Below are 22,705 nucleotides of genomic sequence, written 5' to 3'. Positions count from 1 at the left end.
CTAAGAAGACTTAACTTAAGGCGTATTTTCACGCAGTAGATGCTTCAATAAATTTTCCACCCGAGGTTCAACTAGGAGTTATGATCCTACGGGAGAGACGCCAGGAGATGTAGCTTAGCGGTGGGATAGGCAATATATTTATCTTTGGTTATTTTTTTTTTAAGAAAGCGCTGTCTGGCTCCCTGGCGCATGCGCTTATACTGAATTTGGCAAATTACTGGCACTTGGAAACATTTTTTGAAAAACCTATTAGTCAGGGTTATCTTAAGTTAGGGATAAACCTGAAAAAACGTCAGGGTAATTTAAATTAAAAATAGGCCAATAAAGGTTAGAGAAAATTTGAAGAAATTTCAATCTAAAAATTTTGCAAACAACGCTGTAAAAAAATAATAATCATTTTAACTTGAAAACGGGGCTTAACTTTTCTAACGAATTTTCTTTTGGGAGATTAGAGACGATGATGGTGGACCTACATTTTTAGTAAATTACATCACCGCTACTTTGAAACTTTTTCTCCAAAGAGCCTAAGGCAATTTATATTTGGAAATAATCAAAACTTATTTCTTTGAATATTTAATGATTCAAAATAATGTGACGTGCGTAGTCTTTAAGTGCCTTACTTTGCCTTCAAATTCACGTAGGTCAATCTTAACCAATTTATATGCATATTTAATAATTAAATATTATATTACTTGTTTGTAGTCTTTAAGAGCCTTGGTTCGCCTAGAAAAATTTGCATTTTGGCGCATATTAATGACCAAAAATGTTATAAATAATCGCGTACACTCTCTGAGCAGCTTAGTTGGCCTCATAATTAACGTAGCACAATTTCCCGTCGTTCAAAGGTTAAATACAAATCAATGAAATTATATTAATAGCCTTATAAGGAAGCTATTTGTTAAATCATCGCTAAAAGACCCGATCAAAGTGCAATAATAATATTAAATAAAAAAGGAAAAAAAAATCCAGAATGATGATACGATCCTTTTCATCGAGTTATTTATCGAATAGCGGAACCACCCACACTCTTAGTTCCTGCCCCCCTTGTGGCTTGTACCGCGCCTATAACATTGTACTCACTCCTAAATTGACTGCGACTCCACGTGTCATAGACTCACGTACGTCTGCATATTTTGGAAAGGTGACGTAGTAGTAAAAATACAAAGAATTTGACATCACTACCAAATATGACAGAATTTTCTATATTACCGAGTTGGAAAAAATGAGTTATTCACTTTAGTTTGCTCCTTCTATAGAGAAAAACAAAACCGAGGGGATAATCACTCGGTTATCTTTGACTGTACTTCTTAAGGGGTTACGGTTTTTCTACTAAAGGGGATGTTAATGCCTTTAACCCCCAGTGTTGCCAGACCGTTGATGAGACGATAGATTGCAAAGGGAAAGGCTTGAAGTTTTCAGTTTAAATCAGTACTAGACCAACTTTACTCACTCACAAAGGGCCTGACAACACTGCACTGAAACGGTTTACGGTTTTTCCACTAAAGAGGGTTAATGCCGTTAACCCCCAGCCAGTGTTGCCATATCGTTGATGAGTTTAGAGATTGCATAGATGAAAGGCTAGCCGTTTTCAGTTTAAATCAGTACCAAGTTTACTGACAGAGGGCCTGACAACTCTGAATGCATTGAATTTTAAACTGATATTGTGGAGGAAGTTTCTTTAATCCGAGAGTGATTAGCCCCTCGAGGCGCCTGACAACACTGCGCTGTAAGTTTAAGCTGAGACAGTGAGGGGAGGAATTTAATCCGAGAGTGATTCGCCCCTCGATGAAAGGGACAGTGAATTCAAACGCACCTTAAATGGATGGATGAAAACTGCTTTTAAATTGAGTGTAGTCTTTTTTGAATATAAAAAATAAAAGAAAGACAGAAAAAAGTGAACAAAAGCAAACAGTGAAATATGTCAGGAGAACGCTAAAGCCCCTTTAATGCTACGCAATTTCTCTTTTTGTACATATCCGGAACCGAAGTTAACTAGCTTCCGCTTCAACAAACGTAGTAGGCCTATAACATTTTCCTGTCTCGTTTTCATACAAAAAAACAAAATGGGAAAAGAACCCGAGCCATAGTAATGTTTGTGCTTTGTGTAAATGCAAGAAAGACTAGCTTACTTCGTCGCGTAGATTGTCTGTGTATAAAGTGTTGTATAATCTGTTTTCTTCTCTTCCATCCCCTTGATGCTGCTAGCAAAAGGCTTTTGTATAAGCAGTCTAAAGCTTCCGAAGAATTATGATGTCGTGTTTTACTTAAAAAGAAAAAAAAAAGAAAAATTGAAAACCGGAATTCTATAGCTATAGGTTCTTTACTACTTAAACCATCTTCTAACTTAAAGGGATAAAGACACTGTTATCAGAGACAAGTAGCATTAACAGAATGTGGTGCGCAAATCGGTGCTTACTTACTCCTAACTTTAACTGCGCATGCGATTGCCAGTAATTTGTTATTAGAGGATCTAAGGGTAATTGAAACTGAATTATAATTACTATATTGAACATAAATCTACAAGATTAATTCAGTATCTTTTGTAAATAGCAGTTGAACACGTCATAAATTACTGGCAATACTGTCTACAATACCATATAGTTAAAAACGTCTTTTAAAAATACAGAATAAAAAATTGATACACTATCTCTTTATTTCATCATCCTGTACCTTTATTATATAGGTCAATTTCGTTTTCAATTTTTTTTTTTTATAAAATAAAAGTTTTTTTGTTTTTTATTTGAAAAAAATGCCTGTTAATTATAGACCGCTACGTTTTGTATTGATTTATTTTTTTTCAAACGAACTAATTACTATAGCCACTAATTTATTGCGAAATTAAATGAAAGGTTAATTGTTATTTAATTTAAACCCTATAAAATATAGTTTAGGGAGTCTTTCCCGTTCCTAATAGCTTTATAATTTGAACCCGTAATTTATTTAATGACAAATTTAAATTTTGAGTGGAGGTTTTTCTAATCAATTTTTATTTTAATGTATGCATGCATAACTTAGATAAAAGATACGGAATTTTTTTATTTAATTTTTTATTTTTTATTTTTATTGGAGATAACGGTTCAGTCAAGTTCAAGATTGGGACGGGTGTCGGGTTCTTTTGTATGATCTTATCTATAGTGGAGGTTTTAAGAAGGAAATAAAATGTATAAATTTCATAATATGAATCATATTACATTAGGAATACATATAGATACTAGGAATAGTTGTATTATCTCCCATGTTAATTTCTATGCGGGGTTTGTGGGCCGGATGATTAGTCTACCTCACAAAAAACTGCCTAGATACGTTGAGTGAAAATATCAGGTTACACAATAATTCCTAGCAGCTGTATTTATTCCTTATTATATTGAAAAAGTAGCAGATAATCGTTTTTGCGTAATTTGAGAGAAAGATATATCCACGGACGATAATTTCTTGAAGTTCTTTGAACTTATCTATCTGTCGTTAGTTCGTTTGATTTTGTAGTTATTTTTGGATATGACTCAATTTTGACCTATTATATTCAATCCTTAATTACTCGAGCTCTGGTAGATGTAGGACCTTGTTTTTGGTACTGATTGATAGAGGACAGTTAGGGCTATAACGCCCCCAAACCATTTGTCCTTAACCTTTAAATATAAAGAGTTCTGGTATACGGAAGTTTGTCAACATTCTGACCATTTGTGCTAAGCTATTTTTCAATTTTTTTTCACAGACAGTACTGACATTGTCGATTGCAAGTTGAAACTGATTCTGGGCTTAATATGGACTCTTATCTTGCACTATTCAATCTCGCTGCCCATGTGGGAGGGCGAAGACGAGCCCTACTTTGGTGGCAAGGGTGGGCCGACGCCCAAGCAGCGTCTGTTGGGATGGATTCAAAGCAAGCTACCCGATGTCCCTGTTAATAACTTCACCACCGACTGGAATGACGGTCGTGCTCTCGGAGCCCTTGTCGACGCTCTGGCTCCTGGTTTGTGCCCTGATTGGCCCGATTGGGATCCCAAGAATGCCCTGGCTAATGCCACTGAGGCCATGAACTCGGCCGGTGATTGGTTGGGTGTGCCTCAGGTAAATTAAATCACGAACGCAAATACACCGGGGGGGGGGTCCTATTAAAGTTAATATTTCTCAGAACTGGACAGGTCAATCGGCACCAAAGTTTTACAATTTATACTTTAAAACCTGACAAATACAATAAACTCAACCGTTAATTAATCGGTTAATTAGTTTTAATGATATTAATTATTTAATACATCGGTTTTAATTGGAGAACATTGGAACTCGAGGGGTCTCATTAAAGTTACTATTTCTCAGAACTGAAAAAGTCAATTGGCACCAAAATTTCACCAAATATGCTTTAAATCCTAACAAATACAATAAACCCAACTATAAATTAATCGGTTAATTAGTTTTGAAGATATTAATTATTTTATGAATTGGTTTTCAGTTGGTAACGCCCGAAGAAATGGTGAACCCCAACGTTGACGAGCAATCTATGATGACCTACCTCTCCCAGTTCCCTAATGCCAAGCTCAAGCCAAACGCGCCTCTTCGACCCCGAACCAACCCCAACCGAGTACGGTGTTACGGTCCCGGTATTGAACCAACTGGTGTCACTTGCGGTTCACCCGCCAATTTCACGGTGGAGACCTTTAGTGCCGGTAAAGGCGAGGTCAAAGTTGTCGTTGAAGACCCCAAAGGAAAACCAGTGCCTGTAAGAATACACTTTTCTTTAATTTATTTTAAATTAATTAGTAAGAGGTTAAAGGTCAAATTTGACGTCAGATCAAGTTAAAAAATATTTTATTAACAATAAAAGTAACTTGTTCTCTACGTCACTTCTTGATGTTCTTAGGGAAATAGGGGGTAAGTTAATATGTTCTATTTGTTTGCTTTGCGCACTTTTTGGGGGATTACGTAAGTGTGTACGTAATTATAATAATTGGTATTTAATTAGTTATATATTAATTAGTTTTTGCACGAGGCCTTTATGCTTATTATATTTCAAAAAGTTGTATTTTTTATTTGAAATTAGGTAATTAATTTAATATTAATTTAATTTCAGGTTGAAATTAAGTTTAACGATGATCGCAGCAAGACCTATACCGTGACTTACACGGCTAAAATGGAAGGAACTCATAAAGTAGGAAAATAATTATTTTAATTTAAAAGTCATTTTATTTAATTATTAGTTTATTACCGAATGTAGTTTTTTATTGGAAAAGTTGAAAGTTTTATTTTTTTTGTTTTTTCGGGTTAAATTTTCACGTTTTTTTGTGTGTAATTTTTGGGTGTTTAGGTCAAAGTTTATTTCGCTGGCAAAGAGGTTCCTAAAAGTCCGTTTAATGTTGCGGTGGAAGGTTTCGCTGGTGACCCTAAAAAAGTTACTGCTAGTGGTCCTGGTTTGGAGAAAACTGGAAACCAAGTTGGAAAACCAACCTACTTTGATATCTTCACCAAAGGTCAGTATGGCCTGATAAAGCCTAACCTAACATTGTAACCTATGACCTCTAACCTAACCAAACATCGTAACCCATTTGAATTGGTCTATTCATACGCCAACTTGACTTTACATTGCGACCTATGACCTCTAACCTAACCAAACATTGTAATCCATTTAAATCGGTCAACTCATAGGCTAACTTGACTTAACATAGTAACCTATGACCTCTAACCCAACCAAACATCGTAACCCGTTAAAATTTGTCAACTCATACGCCAACTTGACTTAACATTGTAACCTATGACCTCTAACCTAACCAAACATCGTAAACCATTTAAATTGGTCAACAAATAAGTTAATTTGACTTAACACTGTAACCTATGACCTTTCACCAAGCTAAACATTGTAAACCCATGGTACGATATTGATCATCAATTCTTGGTTTCAGACGCCGGCAAAGGACAAGTGGAGGTTATTATTTTGGACCCGGCTGGTAACCGAAACACTGTACCTTTACGTATCAGGAAAATGTCGGATGACGTCTACCGTTGCGAATATGTGGCTCACACCAACGGTCTTCATTCGGTTAACGTTTTCTTCGCTGGTACTTTAATTCCCAACAGTCCTTTCGGCGTCAAAGTGGCCCCTATTTGCGACGCGCGTAAAGTCAGGGCTGTCGGACGTGGTCTTCAAGCCAATGGCGTTAGAGTTAAGGACGTCGCTGACTTCAAGATATACACCGAAGGAGCTGGTGAAGGAGCGTTAGAGGTCAAAGTTATTGGACCAAGTAAGTTCGGATTTTACTTGTGCCTTGATTGACTTAGACCCAAGTATTTAGTATCATTCGATGGAGGATAATTAGGGCTATCAAGTCCACAAGGGATTTCCCTGGAATCTTAATTAAACTAGAGTTATAACAACCCAAAGTTGGGAGGGTCGCCTGACATTGTTCTTGTCCGTTATAGGTGGTAATCCGGAGAAGGTAGAATTGAAGAAATTGGACGATACAACGTACGCGGCCGCGTATCATCCCGCTGTGGAGGGTAATTACGTGGTCATTGTCTCGTACGGTGGATCTGAAATACCGCGAAGTCCTTACGATGTCAAAGTTGGTCCTTACAAGGAATCCAAGATCGTCGCTTACGGTCCTGGTCTCAGTGGTGGAATGGTTGGACAACCTGCTTGTTTCACCGTCGAAACCAACGGTGAAACGGGAACTCTTGGTAAGTACTTGTCTTATTGTTGACCTTCGTTAAAAGGAGTAGTAGTTCCTGATTGGAACACTAATCTTCGTTACAGGATTCTCAATTGAAGGCCCTTCACAAGCTCGTATCGAATGCGAAGATAACGGAGATGGTTCGGCCAATGTCCGATATTACCCGACAGCCCCTGGTGACTACTCAGTCCACGTTCTTTGCAACAACGAGGACATTCCTAAATCGCCTTACATCGCTCAAATTCAACCCAAATCCAACTTTCAACCGGAAAAGGTCGAAGCCCACGGACCCGGAATTCAAGAGAACGGAGTCGTTCAGGGTAAACCCACCGAATTCACCGTTGACACCAGGAAAGCTGGTGCTCCCGCGCCCTTGGAAGTCGTCGTATTGGACGGAGCTCAAAAACCGGTAGAGGTCAAGGTTCAAGACAATAAAGATGGTACCTTCAAATGCACATATCAGCCAAAGAAGAAGGAGAAACACGTGGTACAAGTAAATTACGGTGGAGTCGCTATTCCCAAGAGTCCATTTAGGGTAAGTCTATTTTTGACCTATTTTGATAATCTAGGGACTCGGGAGTGATTAACCTCTCGAATATTATTTAGGTTAACGTATCTGAGCCAACAAACGCTGCCAAAGTTAAAGTTTTCGGTCCAGGAGTTGAACCCGGAGTCAAAGCCAAAGTGCCAACCCATTTCAATATCGATTGTCAAGACGCTGGTCCCGGTGATGTCAAGGTCAAATTGACTGACGAAAAAGGCAAAGAACTGCCTACGAAATTATCCAATCACGGTGATGGTACCTACACCGTCGATTACGTTGCACCCAACCCTGGTGAACATAAGGTGAACGTGTCATTCGGTGGTAAAGACATCCCGCAATGCCCCATCAAGGTTTCCGTTAAACCACAAGCGGATACGTCGAAGGTGAAGGTCAATGGACTTGAACCCCAAGTCTTCTTGGATTCACCGACCGAATTTGTGGTAGATGCGCGCGCGATTAATAAGAAGAGTGAAGCAACCGTTAAGTGTCAAGTGCAGAATCCTTCAGGGTCCAAAACGGATTGCTTGGTTCAACCTCAGAATGATGGAACTTATAAAGTCATGTACACGCCATTTGAAGAAGGTAATTAAGTCCTATTTAGGCTTAGAGTTGGCAGGGAGTTTTAAACTTGTCAATCATCTCTCTGACCAGGTCGCCACGCTGTTACTGTCCTCTACGACGGTCAACCCGTCAACGGTAGTCCTTTCCCTCAAACGGTGACCAAAGGTTGCGACCCCAGTAAATGCAAAGCCTACGGACCAGGTTTGGAACGGGGTATCGTTAACCAAGTCAACTCTTTCACGGTTGAAACCAAAGGAGCTGGAACTGGAGAATTAGGCTTAGCGGTTGAAGGTCCATCAGAGGCCAAGATGACCTACAAGGACAACAGAGACGGATCCTGCACTGTTGAATACGTCCCATCCGAAGATGGAGAATACGATATCGCTATTAACTTCGCTGGCAAGAGTATACCCGGAAGTCCCTTCAAAGTACCCGTCGATAAAGTTGCCGATGCCTCCAAGGTGACCGCTAGTGGACCCGGAGTTGATCCAAACCAATGTAGAGCCGGAGTTCCATTGCCTTTTACCGTTAACGCTAAAAACTCTGGTAAAGCGCCATTGGCTGTCGAAGTTAAGACCGAGAAGGGACCCATCCCGCAGAAACCGGAAATCAAGGACAAAGGAGATGGTACTTTTGACGTATCTTATATTGGACCACCTGAAGGAAGTCAATGTAATGTTAAGGTCACTCATGGTGGAAAGGACATCAAAGGAAGGTGAGTTATTTATTAATTAATATTATACAGACTGTCCCAAAAACCGTGTGACGCGTGTCCTCTAGATGACCTTCAAGTACTCAATATTAATTAATACTAAATTGATTTTAATTCTTAATTAGCCCCTTCCAAATGAAAGTCAAACCAACTTGCGAACCCAACAAGGTGAAACTCTCTGGTCCTGGTGTTGGAAACAAGGCAGTACCCGCTAGTATCCCTGTTGAATTTACCATCGACGCCAAAGAAGCCGGACAAGCTACCCCCGAAGTTAACATCAAGGTAAGAATTGATTTATTTAATCTAATCTAATCTAATTTAATTTTATTTTCAATTAATTAGTTTAATTATTTTAATTAATCAGGGACCTGACGGCAAACCGGTGAAGAATAAGATCACTCCAAACAACGACGGAACCTATAAAGTCACTTATGTCCCGGAGGACATCGGAAAACACGTGGTTTCTGTTAAATATGGTGGCAAGGAAGTTCCTAATTCACCCGTTACCGTTACCACCGTGGCCACTGGTCAAGCAGACAAGTGTAAAATTACAGGTAAGTTTATTTATTTATTTATGTTGAGTCCTTAGGGTTTGCCACGTTGCCATTGCCACGTGGCCGACTAAGTTCGTCTGCTAGTTTAATTGCGAAATCAAAATTATGTCGTTCATAATTGTTAGTTTTATGGTAAAAGTTCTGCATTTAGTCCTAAATTAATGCAATTAGATTAAACACCTATCAATTAATAATAAAATTATCAACTTAATAGACAATTTAGAATAGGACTTTCAAACTTAAGCCTTGCCCAAATACTTAAGCCTACTTTGAATTCTTTTGATTTTTTTCTTGTCGGGCTCGTGCAGAGGGAGTTCAAGAAAAGTTAGCGATCGGTGAAGAGTATTGCATAACGGTCAACGCTGACCAGGCAGGGAAAGGAGCGGTTACTTGCAAAATCACTAGTAAAACTGAGAAATCCACTTCCGACGTCAATATCGAAGTTGAGGACAATGGAGACGGTACCTTCTCGATTTACTACACGGTCAAGGACGCTGGGGACTATTCCCTCAATGTCAAATTCGGTGGTCAACCAGTTCCCGGTGGAAATTACTCTTTCAGCGTAAGTCTTTGAAAATTTTCAAAGTTTCTAAGCATGCTAGGCCTACCAGAAGTATATAATACTTCTCTTCGAGAGAAGTGTGCACGGTGCGATTGTTATATACCCATCTGAATTAAGTTTGTTGAGCGGGAGAGCAAATTAACAAAGGGGGGGGGGGGTCAGCCTTGGTAGAATCATGTAATTTCGTAACTAAAGAATATTAAGAGGATACAGAGTGTCACACTTCTTCAGTTATCCCCTTCTGATGCTACAATGCTCGGAATTTTGAAATGAAAAATTAACTGTGGCAAACCTGTGTCTAACAGAGATATTTAAGACAAGAGAAGTAGAAAACCTCAATTAGACATATTATTTTAAAATGCGGAACCGACAGGAGGTGTTTCACCCATTCTCTCTTTCTCTCTGTTTGTCTGTCTGTCTCTGGTAACAATTCTAAAATGTAACGTTTATTTTCGCCTTCATTTCAACAAGGAACATTGTAGACGTTTTCCTACTGTTTAATGATAAGGATTAGTAACTACTAAGTACTTAAGCCCAGGCGAATTATTTGATCTCTTATCTAAGTTTCAAACAAGCTAGAAAAAGTTTACCCTAAGAACTCGGATAACACGCAGCTTGGTAGAACCTCCAAATTAACGCATAGATAACAGAAACAAATATGAACGTTACTATCTTTAAATAAATATTAAATCTAGCCTGCTATCAAAGAGGTACCAGGAATACATACAGCCACTAGGAATCATTGCACCCCCATATCTTCCATGCGGGTTTTGTGGGTATACTGCAGGGCTTGAGAGCTTACCTATTAATAATTCTGATGGCGTCTTTCGAACTGCCATTTCAAATGTTACAGTTGGTATTTAGCAACGCGAGTTCCTATGCGCGTGCGCAAGGTGCAACGCTTGGGTAAAATTCGTCATACATAATGATTAGTCTAGTTAGCTAGCTCCTCCCACAAAAAAGAATGCTGCCTTAATACGTTGAATGAAAATGGCACGTACACAATGATTCCTAGTAGCTGTATGTATTCCTTATATTTCTTTCTGATATCTATGGATGTTTTTGTGTTACCTTGACGGAAACTAGGTTCTCTTACCTTGCTCTCCTTAAACTTGGCAAACAATTGAGCTTGAATGCCAACATCTTTTTTTAATGTTTTAATTTTTTTGCTTCAAAATAAAAAAGATATTTTTTATTAAAAGCGGTAGCACCGAGGAGATAAAATAATCTATTTAGGCTTAACTTAACCCTAATTGAGGGAGCGAAACAAAGATGTTGCCTTGGTTTTTTCTTTACTATGAGTGAAGAATGCCAAGTATATCAAATTTTAACTAAGTACTTGAACGTTTATGCCTACACTTCCAAGAGGAAAGAATTTTTCAAATACCTTAAATTTAATTGCTATTATTAGAGTATCAAAAAATAACTAAAACAATTCAGGATTATTTTAGATTTCATCAAAATACAAAACAGTAGTCTAGTATTGGTTTTTATCACTTAATTTTGTCTAGAAGCCATCTCTTTAGAAATCATTGTGTGTTCAGTTTCTTACGTTAAGGGGTCATCCGTAAAACACTATAGTCCAATTTTCAATGTTCATAACTTGTGTTAGGGGGTGCATGTATCCCTTACAGTGGTCAAGCAAAATCGTCTGGTCATAGAAAGAAGTATAGAGTTATAGATTTTCGATTCTCAAAATTGTTCGATGATTTCCCATCACTGTACTAATTAAAACCCCCTTTTTGCAACACCCTGTATTTCTGAGGTTAAATTTGAGTTGATCCCAAGTTGCCCGTCACCCGTTTTCACGCATAACAATTGGTGACGAGGTCGACAGAAGCTTTTGCAAAAAAATATTAAAAAAAATATTTCTTTTAATATTTGGTGATATTATCTTAAAAAACACAGTCTTAAAGATATTTTGCTATTAATAGAGCCCTATTTTTTTTAAAAGAAAAACAGGGCCAAAAATTTCTTTTATATAAGGTGCATTTTCTTCCCCCCACCCCTATCCCCCCTTGGAAACAAAAATTTGAAATTGTGATAGTTTGACAGTAAAATGCCATCAGCACAAAATAATTTTTTTTAATCCTGTACCACCGTTATGCTACATACTCAAGTTTTCAGTACTTGTCTCCTCTGTCGCTCCAACCGTGAAGTTGAGAGTGAGACTCATAATAACTTAGAGGGAAACGCATTTGAAGAGATGCGCGAGAGTTTTATGTAGAGGATAGTTTGAGGTATAACATGGTCAAGGGATTTTCATGGAAATTTAGTTATGAAAGGGGTATAATATTCTCAAGGTATTTTCATGGAAATTTAGTTATGAAAGGGGTATAATATTCTGAAGGGATTTTCATGGAAATTTAGTTATGATAGGGGTATAATATTCTCAAGGGATTTTCGTGGAAATTTAGTTATGAAAGGGGTATAATATTCTCAAGAGATTTTCATGGAAATTTAGTTATGAAAGGGGTATAATATTCTAAAGGGATTTTCATGGAAATTTAGTTATGAAAGAGCTATGACGTTTCGAATAACCAATTCTTTCATTGGAAGTTGAAGAAGTTGGAAAACATTTTTTTTCAAACCTTCATATCTCGAGACATGGTTGAAGTATGTTCAAGTACTTTGCACCATTAGATAGAGGACAATTAGACCTAATTAATGCTCTAAGCCTTTTTACAGTACCATTTAAACTTCTTAAGTTATTTTGTCCCAAAAAGTCAGGAAATTTCATATTGGTTCTGTTTTTAATTTTCTATGGCATGAAGTAATATATTTCCAAGTTAAATTTGGTACTAGTCATTTGTTACAGAGCTCAATTAATTATCTTACTGAATTTGCCTACAGCAACAAATTAATTAAAGTGGCCGATTAAAATTGGCCAGCGAAATTTAATCAATTAAAGACTTTGGTTTGGGAAAACGCAAAGAAAATTCAATTTAAAATTTTGGGAAAAATGAAAAATCAAGTACAGTGCGGGTTCCTCTTGGTTTTAATCTCTCCTTTATGGCTCAGCACTCATAGTTTGGTTGGTACCATCTTCCTTCAGCTCGCTCTAGAGTTTTTAAAAAGTTTGTATCTTGCCTCGTTGGCCTAGGACGAGCTGTTTACAGCTCCTTTAGCGAATCCCACAGTGGCTCGAGATGATCCCGAGTCCATTTTTGGATGCCAAGTTGGGGGGAGGTTCGAATGCGGGGGGCACCAATCACGAGCTTCCGCTTAACGCTAGGAATTGTGGGAGTAAGAAGGCGGGCATACACCGAAAAGTTTTGGAAGGAACTCTTCATATTTAACAATTTACAGCTAATACTGTTTTACCCTAGAGGGTGGGGTAATACTGAACACCGAGGGGGTAATACTGAACACCCAGGAAACCAATCCCCGCTTAAGATTCATTCATTACATTCTGACTTAAATCCAAAGAGTGTATTTTTTTCTGTTAATTTTTTTATTTAGTAAAATTTTCACTTCTCTAAAAATCTGTCCCGAAAATTTAAGGGTTCTTCTAGTTTCTCTCGGCGTACCGTTAGTGGTGTCAGTTGTCGGTGTGGAATTTTCCACTGTATCTATTAGATTTAGAAAAGTAATAATATTATCCGGTGAAATTTTCTAATTTTTGTCGACGAAGCGGGTCAACTCGGAAATTAAATTTCGCACATTAAAAAAATTACGGTTTTTTTCGGTTATTTATTGTGAATTTTGAATTATTGGTAATTTTCCTCAGTGAGTATTTTAAAATTCCCCAATTTTTCCCTGATCGTTTTGGTTTTTTATATATTTATTTTTCCCTGAATCGTGGTTTTTTTACTTTCCCAAATTCGTTATTTTTCCCTGAACCGTGTTTTTATTTTCCCAAAATTCGTTCTTTTTCCCTGAATCGTATCGTAGTTTTTCCCAAATTCGTTCTTTTTCCCTGAATCGTATCGTAGTTTTTCCCAAATTCGTTATTTTTCCCTGAATCGTGTTTTTTATTTTCCTTGAATCTTTATTTTCCCTGAATAGTATCGTATTTTTCCCAGAATCGCACTTTTTACTTTCCCAAATTCGTTATTTTACCCTGAATCGCACTTTTTTCCCAAAATTGTTAATTTTCCCTGAATCGTACCGCATTTTTTCCCAAATTCGTTATCTTTCTCTCCCTTGGTTTGAGATGTAACTATCCAATCCGGATGATACAAGCATGATTTTATTCCGTTCGACTAGTGATATAAATTGGTTTGGATTAATTATTATAATTTACTGTACCCTTGTTCGTCCATCAACAGTGCCTATTTTCAAAGGTGACGTATAATACCCTTTTTATCTTCCACTAATATCTCACTTAAATTTAATTTAAGGGGGGGGGGGGTCCATTGGTAAATAAAACACTCCTCCAATATTCAATATTCATAACTTGCTTTGGGGGGTCAAGCAAAATCGACTGGTCAAAGAAAGAAGTATAGAGTTACATTTTCAATTCTCAAAATTGATGATACCCCATAGAACCATTCATCCCACTCACATGGGTCCTATAATAACCCCACCTTCTTGGAAAAGTACCCAGTAATTAAATTAATTATCAATTAAAATGAATTTAACAACACATTATAAAAAACCTAGTTAAATATTCCCCAACAGCGGAATTAGGCGTTATCACTATATTCCAATCTCTTTCACCCTCTCTAGTTCTTCGCTACCGTCTTTAAAAAACATCCATCCTGTTATCCCTCTCCTCATCCTCTTGGTGTTCCTCATCCCTAATTCTTTGTGGGCAACGTAACGTGTTTTCCCCTCAAAACTTTTCATGTTAAGGGTGTGCGCCGTGGTCCTGGTGCAAAGGAAAGAGATATATGACTCTCGGTTCAATGTAGAGGCGTCATCCAAAATAGAATCTTCTATCCCAAAAAGATTTTTCGTTCTCGCGCTCGCTTTTTCCTACAAAACTTCTTCCTTAGTCATCTCTCCTCCCGCGTCTCTTTTCTGGCCCCGGACTTAGACGAAAGGAATTCCAATTTTACCCATTTATTTTTGTGAGCTTGTACCTACCATGCAGGCACTCACCAACACGTACACGTCTAAAATATCTACCACCTAATGTCGATGCCAATAAGCTAAATTCGACCACTTAGCTAGGCCTAATCTAGGAAAGATTCCCTATTGGGTATGGGAAAAGTCAGAAAACTGAACTGGACTGGTTGGTAGAGGGGCGCGTGCATTCGAGATTTCTTTGTCCACGTGCAAATTAAAATATAGTATAATAAGGGATTAACGGTAAGCCGTAGATCAGCTCGGGGAAATTAATTAATTAACGATTAGCGTTAACACTAATTAGGGTACATTAACGGGAACTCAGCTGCTCATTCAGTCAGCTCGCTGATATTAATATAGATCATAGGTACGAGTAACGGGTTGGGGGGGGGGACGTAAGGGATACCTGTATTGTTTTCTGGATGATGGTATATCAAGGTCACTTTAAACTAAGAAATTAAGTAATTAATTTCAAATTATAATCACTCTGTTTAAAGGTAGGCTCGCCAATTAAATGAATGTGTTCCCCCTGGGCTGAAGTACTGCAATAATAATTTATGCCAACTAAAAAATTATAATTTCTTAATTTCCTGGTCCTATTTAGAATATTTTTCAAAGTCCATGATTCCTGAACACGTGTGGACCTTCTTTTTTTCCCCACCCAGGAATCCATTAGATCATTTTAAATTGTCTTCCAATCGTTTAACGTACGCTAACTGAGGCTTAGTAATGCGGCATCTCTTAACGAACGGTGCCAAAAAGATACATTGAACGATTCCAGATGGTTTCAATTAAAGTAGCACGGCTTGTTTACGACAAGAATGAAGTACTATAGGTACCTAAGACCACCCTTTTCTTATACAGTTCGGTAATCTCCCAATTGTTACGGCACTCAAGATGTGACAACGTCATTTATAAGTCTCGTTGTTAAGCTGACGAAATGATCCCCTTTTCTTTTCTTTAGTTTTTTTGAGTGCAGACTTTGAAATGATAGGAGGAAGCTTAGCAAATGGGTTTCTAAGTAGACAGTGACAGTTTTAGGAGACTTTAAGCTGTACGACTTGACGACCATTTGAGATTTAGCACAATGCGTTGCGAATTCAACCGCGTGGGATTAGAGCTATTAAAATCAGGAAATTTTATAATTAGTAATATTAAAAGTTCTTATGTAGGCTATAGTAGCACTATGGTATGGAGTAATATGTATTTCCAAGTTAAATTTGGTACTCGTCATTTGTTAGATAGCACAATTCATTATTTAACCGACTAACAAGTCCATAAAAGTCAGTAATTAATATTAATTAATAACTTTAAACGCTCAAAAAAAAAAGGGGCGCGAGTCAGGAAATTTTGAATTTAAAAAATCAATGATAAAAAATATAAAATGATTCATTCATAGAAATGCGCCCGATTTCAGCTTCAATTTAAGCCCAATAACGTCAAAATCGGACCAGAATTAAGAAAGTTATCGCGCGTGCTAAAATATCAAGATATTATAAAAAACATCTACGTCATAATGACGTCATCGTAATTTTATTTTCAGCACGTGCTTTTTCAAATTGATTATTTTTAACTCGTAACTTCCTTATTTATTGACCGATTTCGACGTTGTAAATGTCATTTTAAAGGTCAAATAAAGGCGCGTACCCTTCACGCGTCACTTATAATGAGCCAGAACTCCAACACCCTAACCCTTTTCTTTTAAATTAAATAACAGACTATAAATAAATCAAGAATGTACCACCTAATTCCGCCAACAAATAGTATATACCTAGACAATTGTTTATTTTAAATTTGTTTTAAGACAATTGTTTTATAGAGATATATGTATGTATATACCGGAAGTGTTTAGCTTGCCAATGAAAGTTTTTTTAAACACAATTCTATTATTTAGTCTTTGGAATTCAGCAACAACACGAAACAATTCGAGATTTAATTAAAACAAAGGGATTTTCATCTCGAATCTCCCCCTTACTCCTTGAGATAGCGAGTTTTTCAATTAATTGTATATAAACTAAATTGTAGAGTAAGTTAGTTGAAACTATCCTTAAGCCTCGGTCTATCTATCTCTTTCTCTCTGGCAGTTATTCAAGAAACACGGACTGTGCTGGGAGCATAACGAAATTAACAACGCTGACTGCATGCGGGGTAGCCTTTAGAACTTGTCGTATTTGCTTGGTTACTATTTATAACCGTTAACTTTGAAAACTAGCGCACGTAGGGCCTAGTTTGTTTTTTCTACTACAGGGTACAAGTTTAAGGTTTTTTTCTCTAGCTTTATTTCACGTTCTAGGTTAGGTTAGTGTAGTTCTGTCAAATATATATTCCTATAGACAGTTTATATACATGGAGGATTTATATCATGTACACCCAGGAGAGGAGACCGGGCTACCTTAAAATTGGTCAGGGAAAATTAACTAATGATTTTAAACGCTAATTTGGTGGAAAGCTGCCTCAAAATTAAGGAAATTGCAATCCCAAAAAGTCCGAATAAGTAATATTAATATTAGTACCCTAGTTTTAATTTTAAAAACTCTGTTACATTTGAAAAAAATGACAAGTTTTTTTTTAAAAAAAGAAGAAAATTTCAACTTCCAATCCATAATCCTTGAAAATTTTTAAGAAAAATAAAAACTAAGTTTTAAGTTTTAAAAAATAGGGTTAATATTTCATCCAAAAAACTAAAAATATAACCGAAACCTTGTAACCTAGCTGCTCTAAAAACAGAAATATTTACAGAAACATATTTTGCGGTTTACCAAAGGAAAAAGAAAAACATCTGTACATAACATTGATTAATATATTACGTTTTTAAAAATATCTTTAAAACGAGTTCGTTTCAGCGGCCCTTAATGCGAAATTTAATTACACCCTGGTTTTGAATGAATGAATGCTTACCTTTTCATTAAATACTACACCTGGCACGTTAATTAATTATAAATTTTTCTTCTGAACTGTCAACATTCAGTAAATCAGCTAAAATTAGTTCGGTGGTGGTACATTTGATCTTCGTGTAGCTTGCTATAAACATCCAATACTTTATTTATTTATTTATTTTTTAAAATAATTTTTGAAACGCTTCATCGAATAAATATCCTGAAGTTTGAACTGGATTCCATCCAAAAATTTCCAGTTGCAAAATGAATCGCTTTAATGTTAGCTGATATCATGATATTTTTTCAACAACTCAATAACTTTGATATCTAGTTTAAAATTCGCGTATAAATTTTTCTTAAAAGGTTAAGTAAATTAATTCAAAGTTATCATAAGACCACGAAGTACAGTGAGTGCCATGGTTCTATGGGAAATCATCCATTTTGAGGATCGAAAATGTAACTTCCATACTTGACTAGCCGATTTTGCCCTGCATTTTAAGAAATACTTTATACACTTTCTAGATGTCTTCGGTTTAATATACTTCTAATGAACGTAGTTTTTTCTTTGAAGAACTTTAACACTTGATTAGTTTGAACAGATGTTATGTTGAATGAATTATAAGATGGTTTACTTTGACGACGGTTTGAAATTTTCTCTCAAGTGCTTTGGTTTTTAAATTATAAATAGCTATTTAGGTTTTTTTTGGGAAGTCGGAAGTAGAAGTTTGCTTCCGAAATAATAAACAGATGTGCTAAGGCTTTTTTATATCATAGATGTATATATATTTATTATTTTTTTATAATGTTTAGAAATAAATTTTATTAATACTAAGGGGAAAGCCGACATTCAGGGGTTTTCCAGCCCATGTTACTTCTATGAGCCCCTGTAGAAATGTTTAACCCGCAATACACCAGTGTCCAGGGTGAAGGCACCCACCAGGGTAATGCTAATCTTATGGGGAATAATTTAAAATAAATTTTTAGTTTAAAATAAATTGAAATTAACATTGTACACTAATTAAATAATAATTTATAGCAAACTAGCTAAGCTACCAGGGATAAAAATGGTGGAAGAATTAAGTTAAATTAAATAAAATGTCCTTAAGTTTCTTAGACAAATTTAAGTGGTTATAACTCGAAAATGGTGTCCGTTAGAGCAAATTGTCACAGAACATTTTCGACTCAAAATAGTCCATAGAACACTATCCTTAATTGATAACAGACATTTCAGAAAAGCCCTGTAAATAAATGCTCCCAGTGCATGGTAGTGCAATTTCTGCTAAATACCGTCTCAAGTCTTCTTTTGTTGCGTTTGCAAATACATTGGGTCGTTGAAACCACGCAGTAAAGCCGAGCCGAGGACATAGTAATTAGCGTAGTTGTATTGTCGTGTTGAGGATCAGTGGCGGATAACTAATGGTGTTTGTTATCTCTTTTGTTATTTTGGTTCGCGTGAAAACATTATTCTCACTACTGATGTCTGTCTCACCTCGGCCCATCTATTGTTAGAACGAGAGCAGTAGGGAATAGCTTCGCAGTCGTCAATTGTCGTATCACGCGCGCTTTCATGACAAGTGTTTTCTTGTAGGTGCCAAATGTGACATACCTCCCCTTTGAACACCAAACTATTCTCTGAGTAATTGCCTTTCTTCAAACAGTCTACATTTCCAAAGGTTCAATTCCCCCTTTTTTAAACTAGGCCTAGACTAACGTCGACACACTTACTTTTTGGGCTTCAGTTTCGAATGGTAGTATTATTCTACTGCATTTAGTGGGTTTTCTACTGTTACAGAAGCTATCATTGATGGTTAAAGACTGACTAAAAAATTATGTAAATAATTAGGGAAAATCAAATGAAGGAAATAGTCAGGGAGTGCCTTGAAAAGTCAGGGAGAACTTAAAGTGTTATAAAAATGTTACTGTAATAATTTGGCAATCCAAAATTATTTTAACAAATGACTTTGTGAGATGGCATCGCAGATTGATCACCTGATAATCAGGCTGCAGTTGTTAAAATATGAATTCCTGAAACTCGAACCATTTCACATTAATTAAAAATGAAAGATGAAAGTAACAAACTGTCCCATTATAAAAAGGAAACAACCATCCATCGTCCTCCCAAAGTTCCCTTGTACAAAAATAAGAACGAACTCAGGGTTAATTATCTATATAACCACCAGGAATGCATACAGCTACTAGGAATGATTCAGTACGTGCCATATTCACTCAACTTATCTAGGACAGCTTTGAGGGAGGAACTAGCTAGACTTATCATAATGTATGACGAATTCTACCTAGCCAATAATATAATCTACTCACTGCGCACGCGCCTAGGAACTCGCGTTGCTACCAACTGTAACATTTGAAATCGCAGTTAGAAAGACTCCATCAGAATTATTAATAGGCCCACAAAACCTGCATGGAAGTTGACATGGGACACAATACTTCCTAGTAGCTGTATGCATTCCTGAATAGAGGTTATTATACTATTTAAGAGAATGGTATGCACACAAATGAACGAGATTACAGATATTCGGTAGCTAAGTCCTTGTCAAAAAAACGTAAAATTTTTGAGTAATATCGTTTTCTTTGAGATAGTTCTTTCAAAGTCATTTCTTTAAGTCGGGTTTGGTTGCCAAAAAAGCCAAAACGCTTGAAGCGCACGCTTCTCAAGAACAGCCGCGTAAATACGTTTAAAAGTTATAGTTGACTCTTGTTGGCATATTTTCAAATATTTTTTCAATTTGTTCCGATATGAAAACCCGTTATTGATGGCCACCTGAGAATCTTAAGTTTTAAACAGATAAAATTATTGTATTTAATTGTCATTAATGATAATTAATTACTCGGTTAATCGCCCAACCACTGTCCGTTGTCTTATAATTTTAAATTCTTGGTGAACTTACATTACATCAGGCACGGCTTAACTATATAAACATGCAAATTAGTAAATAGTTGTACTAAAAGTGATGTAACTCTGGTTCTATGAGAGATACGGGGATGTCCTTTGAGTATGTTATAGCCCTATTTCTTAGCTTTCCAACGATACTAAATACTTGGGCGTTTCAATAATCAGGGCCCGAGTAATTAAGCAAAATGTTCATGGACGTCCTCTCCATAGGATTAACATGGACTTATTTACAAAACACCTTTTAACTCTGGTTCTATAAGAGATACGGGGAAGCCCTTTGAGTATGTTATAGCCCTATTTCTCCTCTTTCCAACGATACCAAATATTTGGGTTTCTTTGAAAAATAAATGGAGAAATATGCAAATTAGTAAAACCTTTAACTTTAAAATGTGAAATCCAGGGTATTACCAGGCTTCCCTTTCCAAGTATAGCATAGCGGCGCATCTAATTGGCGCATATTAAATGCGATGCAATTGCACACATAATGCATTCACACTGTCATAAAAAATGCATTGCCATAAATTACGACGTTTAACTTCGTAATTTCATAGAATTTCCAAGTTTTTCTGTGCCAAAAATATATTTTTTTTTAAACTCGGGTTTTTCCTGTTGAAAATTGGCAAGGAACCCGTAAGATATCTTCATAGATGTTAGATGGTATTTTGAGAGAGGGAGAGCTACATTTTCTAGCGTTGAGGTTTTGACCTTGCCAATCAGGGACGAAAAATGCCTTTCTAAGCTGCCTTTAAAACTAAAGGATATCTGAAATATTTTCACCTCTTCTTCGAAAAAACGAAATTTTGTAATTTGACGTGTTGAATTTTTTTCGAGGTTCAGTTAGATACGCCGATGAGGTTACGTTAGGTACGACAGAAATTTCAACACTTTCGGTTGAAGTTATAATTAATTATAATAAGGTTAACTAGAAGTGATTGCTCGTAGCAACGTGGCTTTGGAAATAGGGGGGTGCACTCCAATAAGGGTAATTTATTATAGGACTGAAGTCACTGAAGTACATACAGTGTGTGGGATGCGTGGTTCTATGGGAATTCATCAATTTTGAGAATTGAAAATGTGACTTATACTTCTATGAGCAACTTTTGAATGTCCCATAAGGGATGCATGCACCCCCTAACGCAAGTTATGATTGAACATTCAATTCAATTCAAAGTTACATTACATCAAATAATATTTATTGTAAAATCACTTCGCCAACTGTGTACGATAAATTCTCGATGCTATAGGCCTAATCCAAAATAATATAACTCTTCTGGAAACTATTTAGATACAAAATTAAAATAACACTCGGCCAGCTGGTTAGATTGTAAACTATTTCCCCACAAAATAACAAATCTTATTGGGCTGTTCCTCTTTTGCTCGTGGAACTCATTCACTCTTTTGAGTGAGCATTTGGAGCGAAGCAACCCCGCCATAAGTTCACGTTATAAAAATAGATTGTTCTCCATTTGAAACCAACCTTTAAAACTCAAAAACCGTCCCCCCATGATGTTTTTCTAACAATTTTACAAATTTCAAACGTATGTTTTCCGAGAAATGTTTTTCTATTGCAAAAACTATAGAGAAGCGGCAGCTCTTACCTTCAGCTGTATTAGAATCTATGGGATGTTAACACGGAGTTGCCAATTCCTCTATAGGCAGTGCGAGGGCGTCTAATAATATATAAGCCCTAATTACCTTAACTCGTATCCTTACACTCTTAAAAGTCACCTTTTATCCACTGTAGGAAGCTAGGGAAACTCGCCATACCAAGAATGTAAATGAAAAAGAGAAATTATTTGGCTTGAAACCTTTCCCGCCACATTCTTCCGAAAGTCTGAAAACTGTCAGAAAAAAAATTGGATGTCTTGTACTTTTTTTTCCCGCATTTTTTTTTATTCATTCCAAATTGAATCCTAAGCCTTTGCCAATTATACTAAGCCTAAATTGTCTCGAATGTGTTAAGTAAAGAAAGGTCAGACGTGGAATTTATTTTTTGGTTTCTTATAATTGAAAACAGGCTGTAACTGAGGAACATTACAAGAAAACTACAACCACACGTACTACAACTACTACCACTACTTCGAGTGAAAGGGTCCAAAGGACCAAGTACAGACCCGTCACTTTACCAAGTATCCCTGTACCTTCAAGTGGGGGTCAAGTCACTGGTAAGTCTTTTTTGCTTTCGTTTAAGTCTACAAGAAGGGGGGCGGGGTTGAGTAGGTCCCAAAAATAAGGTCGGGGTTGAGTAGGTCCCAAAGAAAGATCGGGCAGAAGGTAAGAAAGGTCTTGAAGCAGGTCAAATTAAGAGCTGTT

General features: G+C 36.7%; 1 protein-coding gene across 2 annotated transcripts in view; it reads left to right on the top strand.

The window, feature by feature from the left end:
• The window catches only part of cher (filamin A protein cher), a 36,577-nt gene that overhangs the window by 4,566 nt on the left and 9,306 nt on the right, over nucleotides 1-22,705 (top strand). For both annotated transcript variants that reach the window (XM_089846762.1, XM_089846760.1), the window contains exons 3-15: nucleotides 3,713-4,068; nucleotides 4,448-4,714; nucleotides 5,066-5,143; nucleotides 5,300-5,462; nucleotides 5,892-6,230; nucleotides 6,409-6,666; nucleotides 6,743-7,194; nucleotides 7,266-7,785; nucleotides 7,855-8,479; nucleotides 8,602-8,758; nucleotides 8,841-9,030; nucleotides 9,339-9,592; nucleotides 22,410-22,557. In XM_089846762.1, the coding sequence (XP_089702888.1) occupies nucleotides 3,713-4,068; nucleotides 4,448-4,714; nucleotides 5,066-5,143; nucleotides 5,300-5,462; nucleotides 5,892-6,230; nucleotides 6,409-6,666; nucleotides 6,743-7,194; nucleotides 7,266-7,785; nucleotides 7,855-8,479; nucleotides 8,602-8,758; nucleotides 8,841-9,030; nucleotides 9,339-9,592; nucleotides 22,410-22,557 (3,807 nt within the window). The remainder of the gene's footprint in view (nucleotides 1-3,712; nucleotides 4,069-4,447; nucleotides 4,715-5,065; nucleotides 5,144-5,299; nucleotides 5,463-5,891; nucleotides 6,231-6,408; nucleotides 6,667-6,742; nucleotides 7,195-7,265; nucleotides 7,786-7,854; nucleotides 8,480-8,601; nucleotides 8,759-8,840; nucleotides 9,031-9,338; nucleotides 9,593-22,409; nucleotides 22,558-22,705) is intronic.

The sequence above is a fragment of the Phalangium opilio genome, unplaced genomic scaffold, assembly GCF_054372755.1.
Source record: "Phalangium opilio isolate 3A_F unplaced genomic scaffold, DU_Popi_V2 ptg000081l_1, whole genome shotgun sequence".
In the NCBI taxonomy this organism is placed as follows: domain Eukaryota; kingdom Metazoa; phylum Arthropoda; class Arachnida; order Opiliones; family Phalangiidae; genus Phalangium; species Phalangium opilio.
This window is presented reverse-complemented; position numbering and strand designations above follow the sequence as displayed.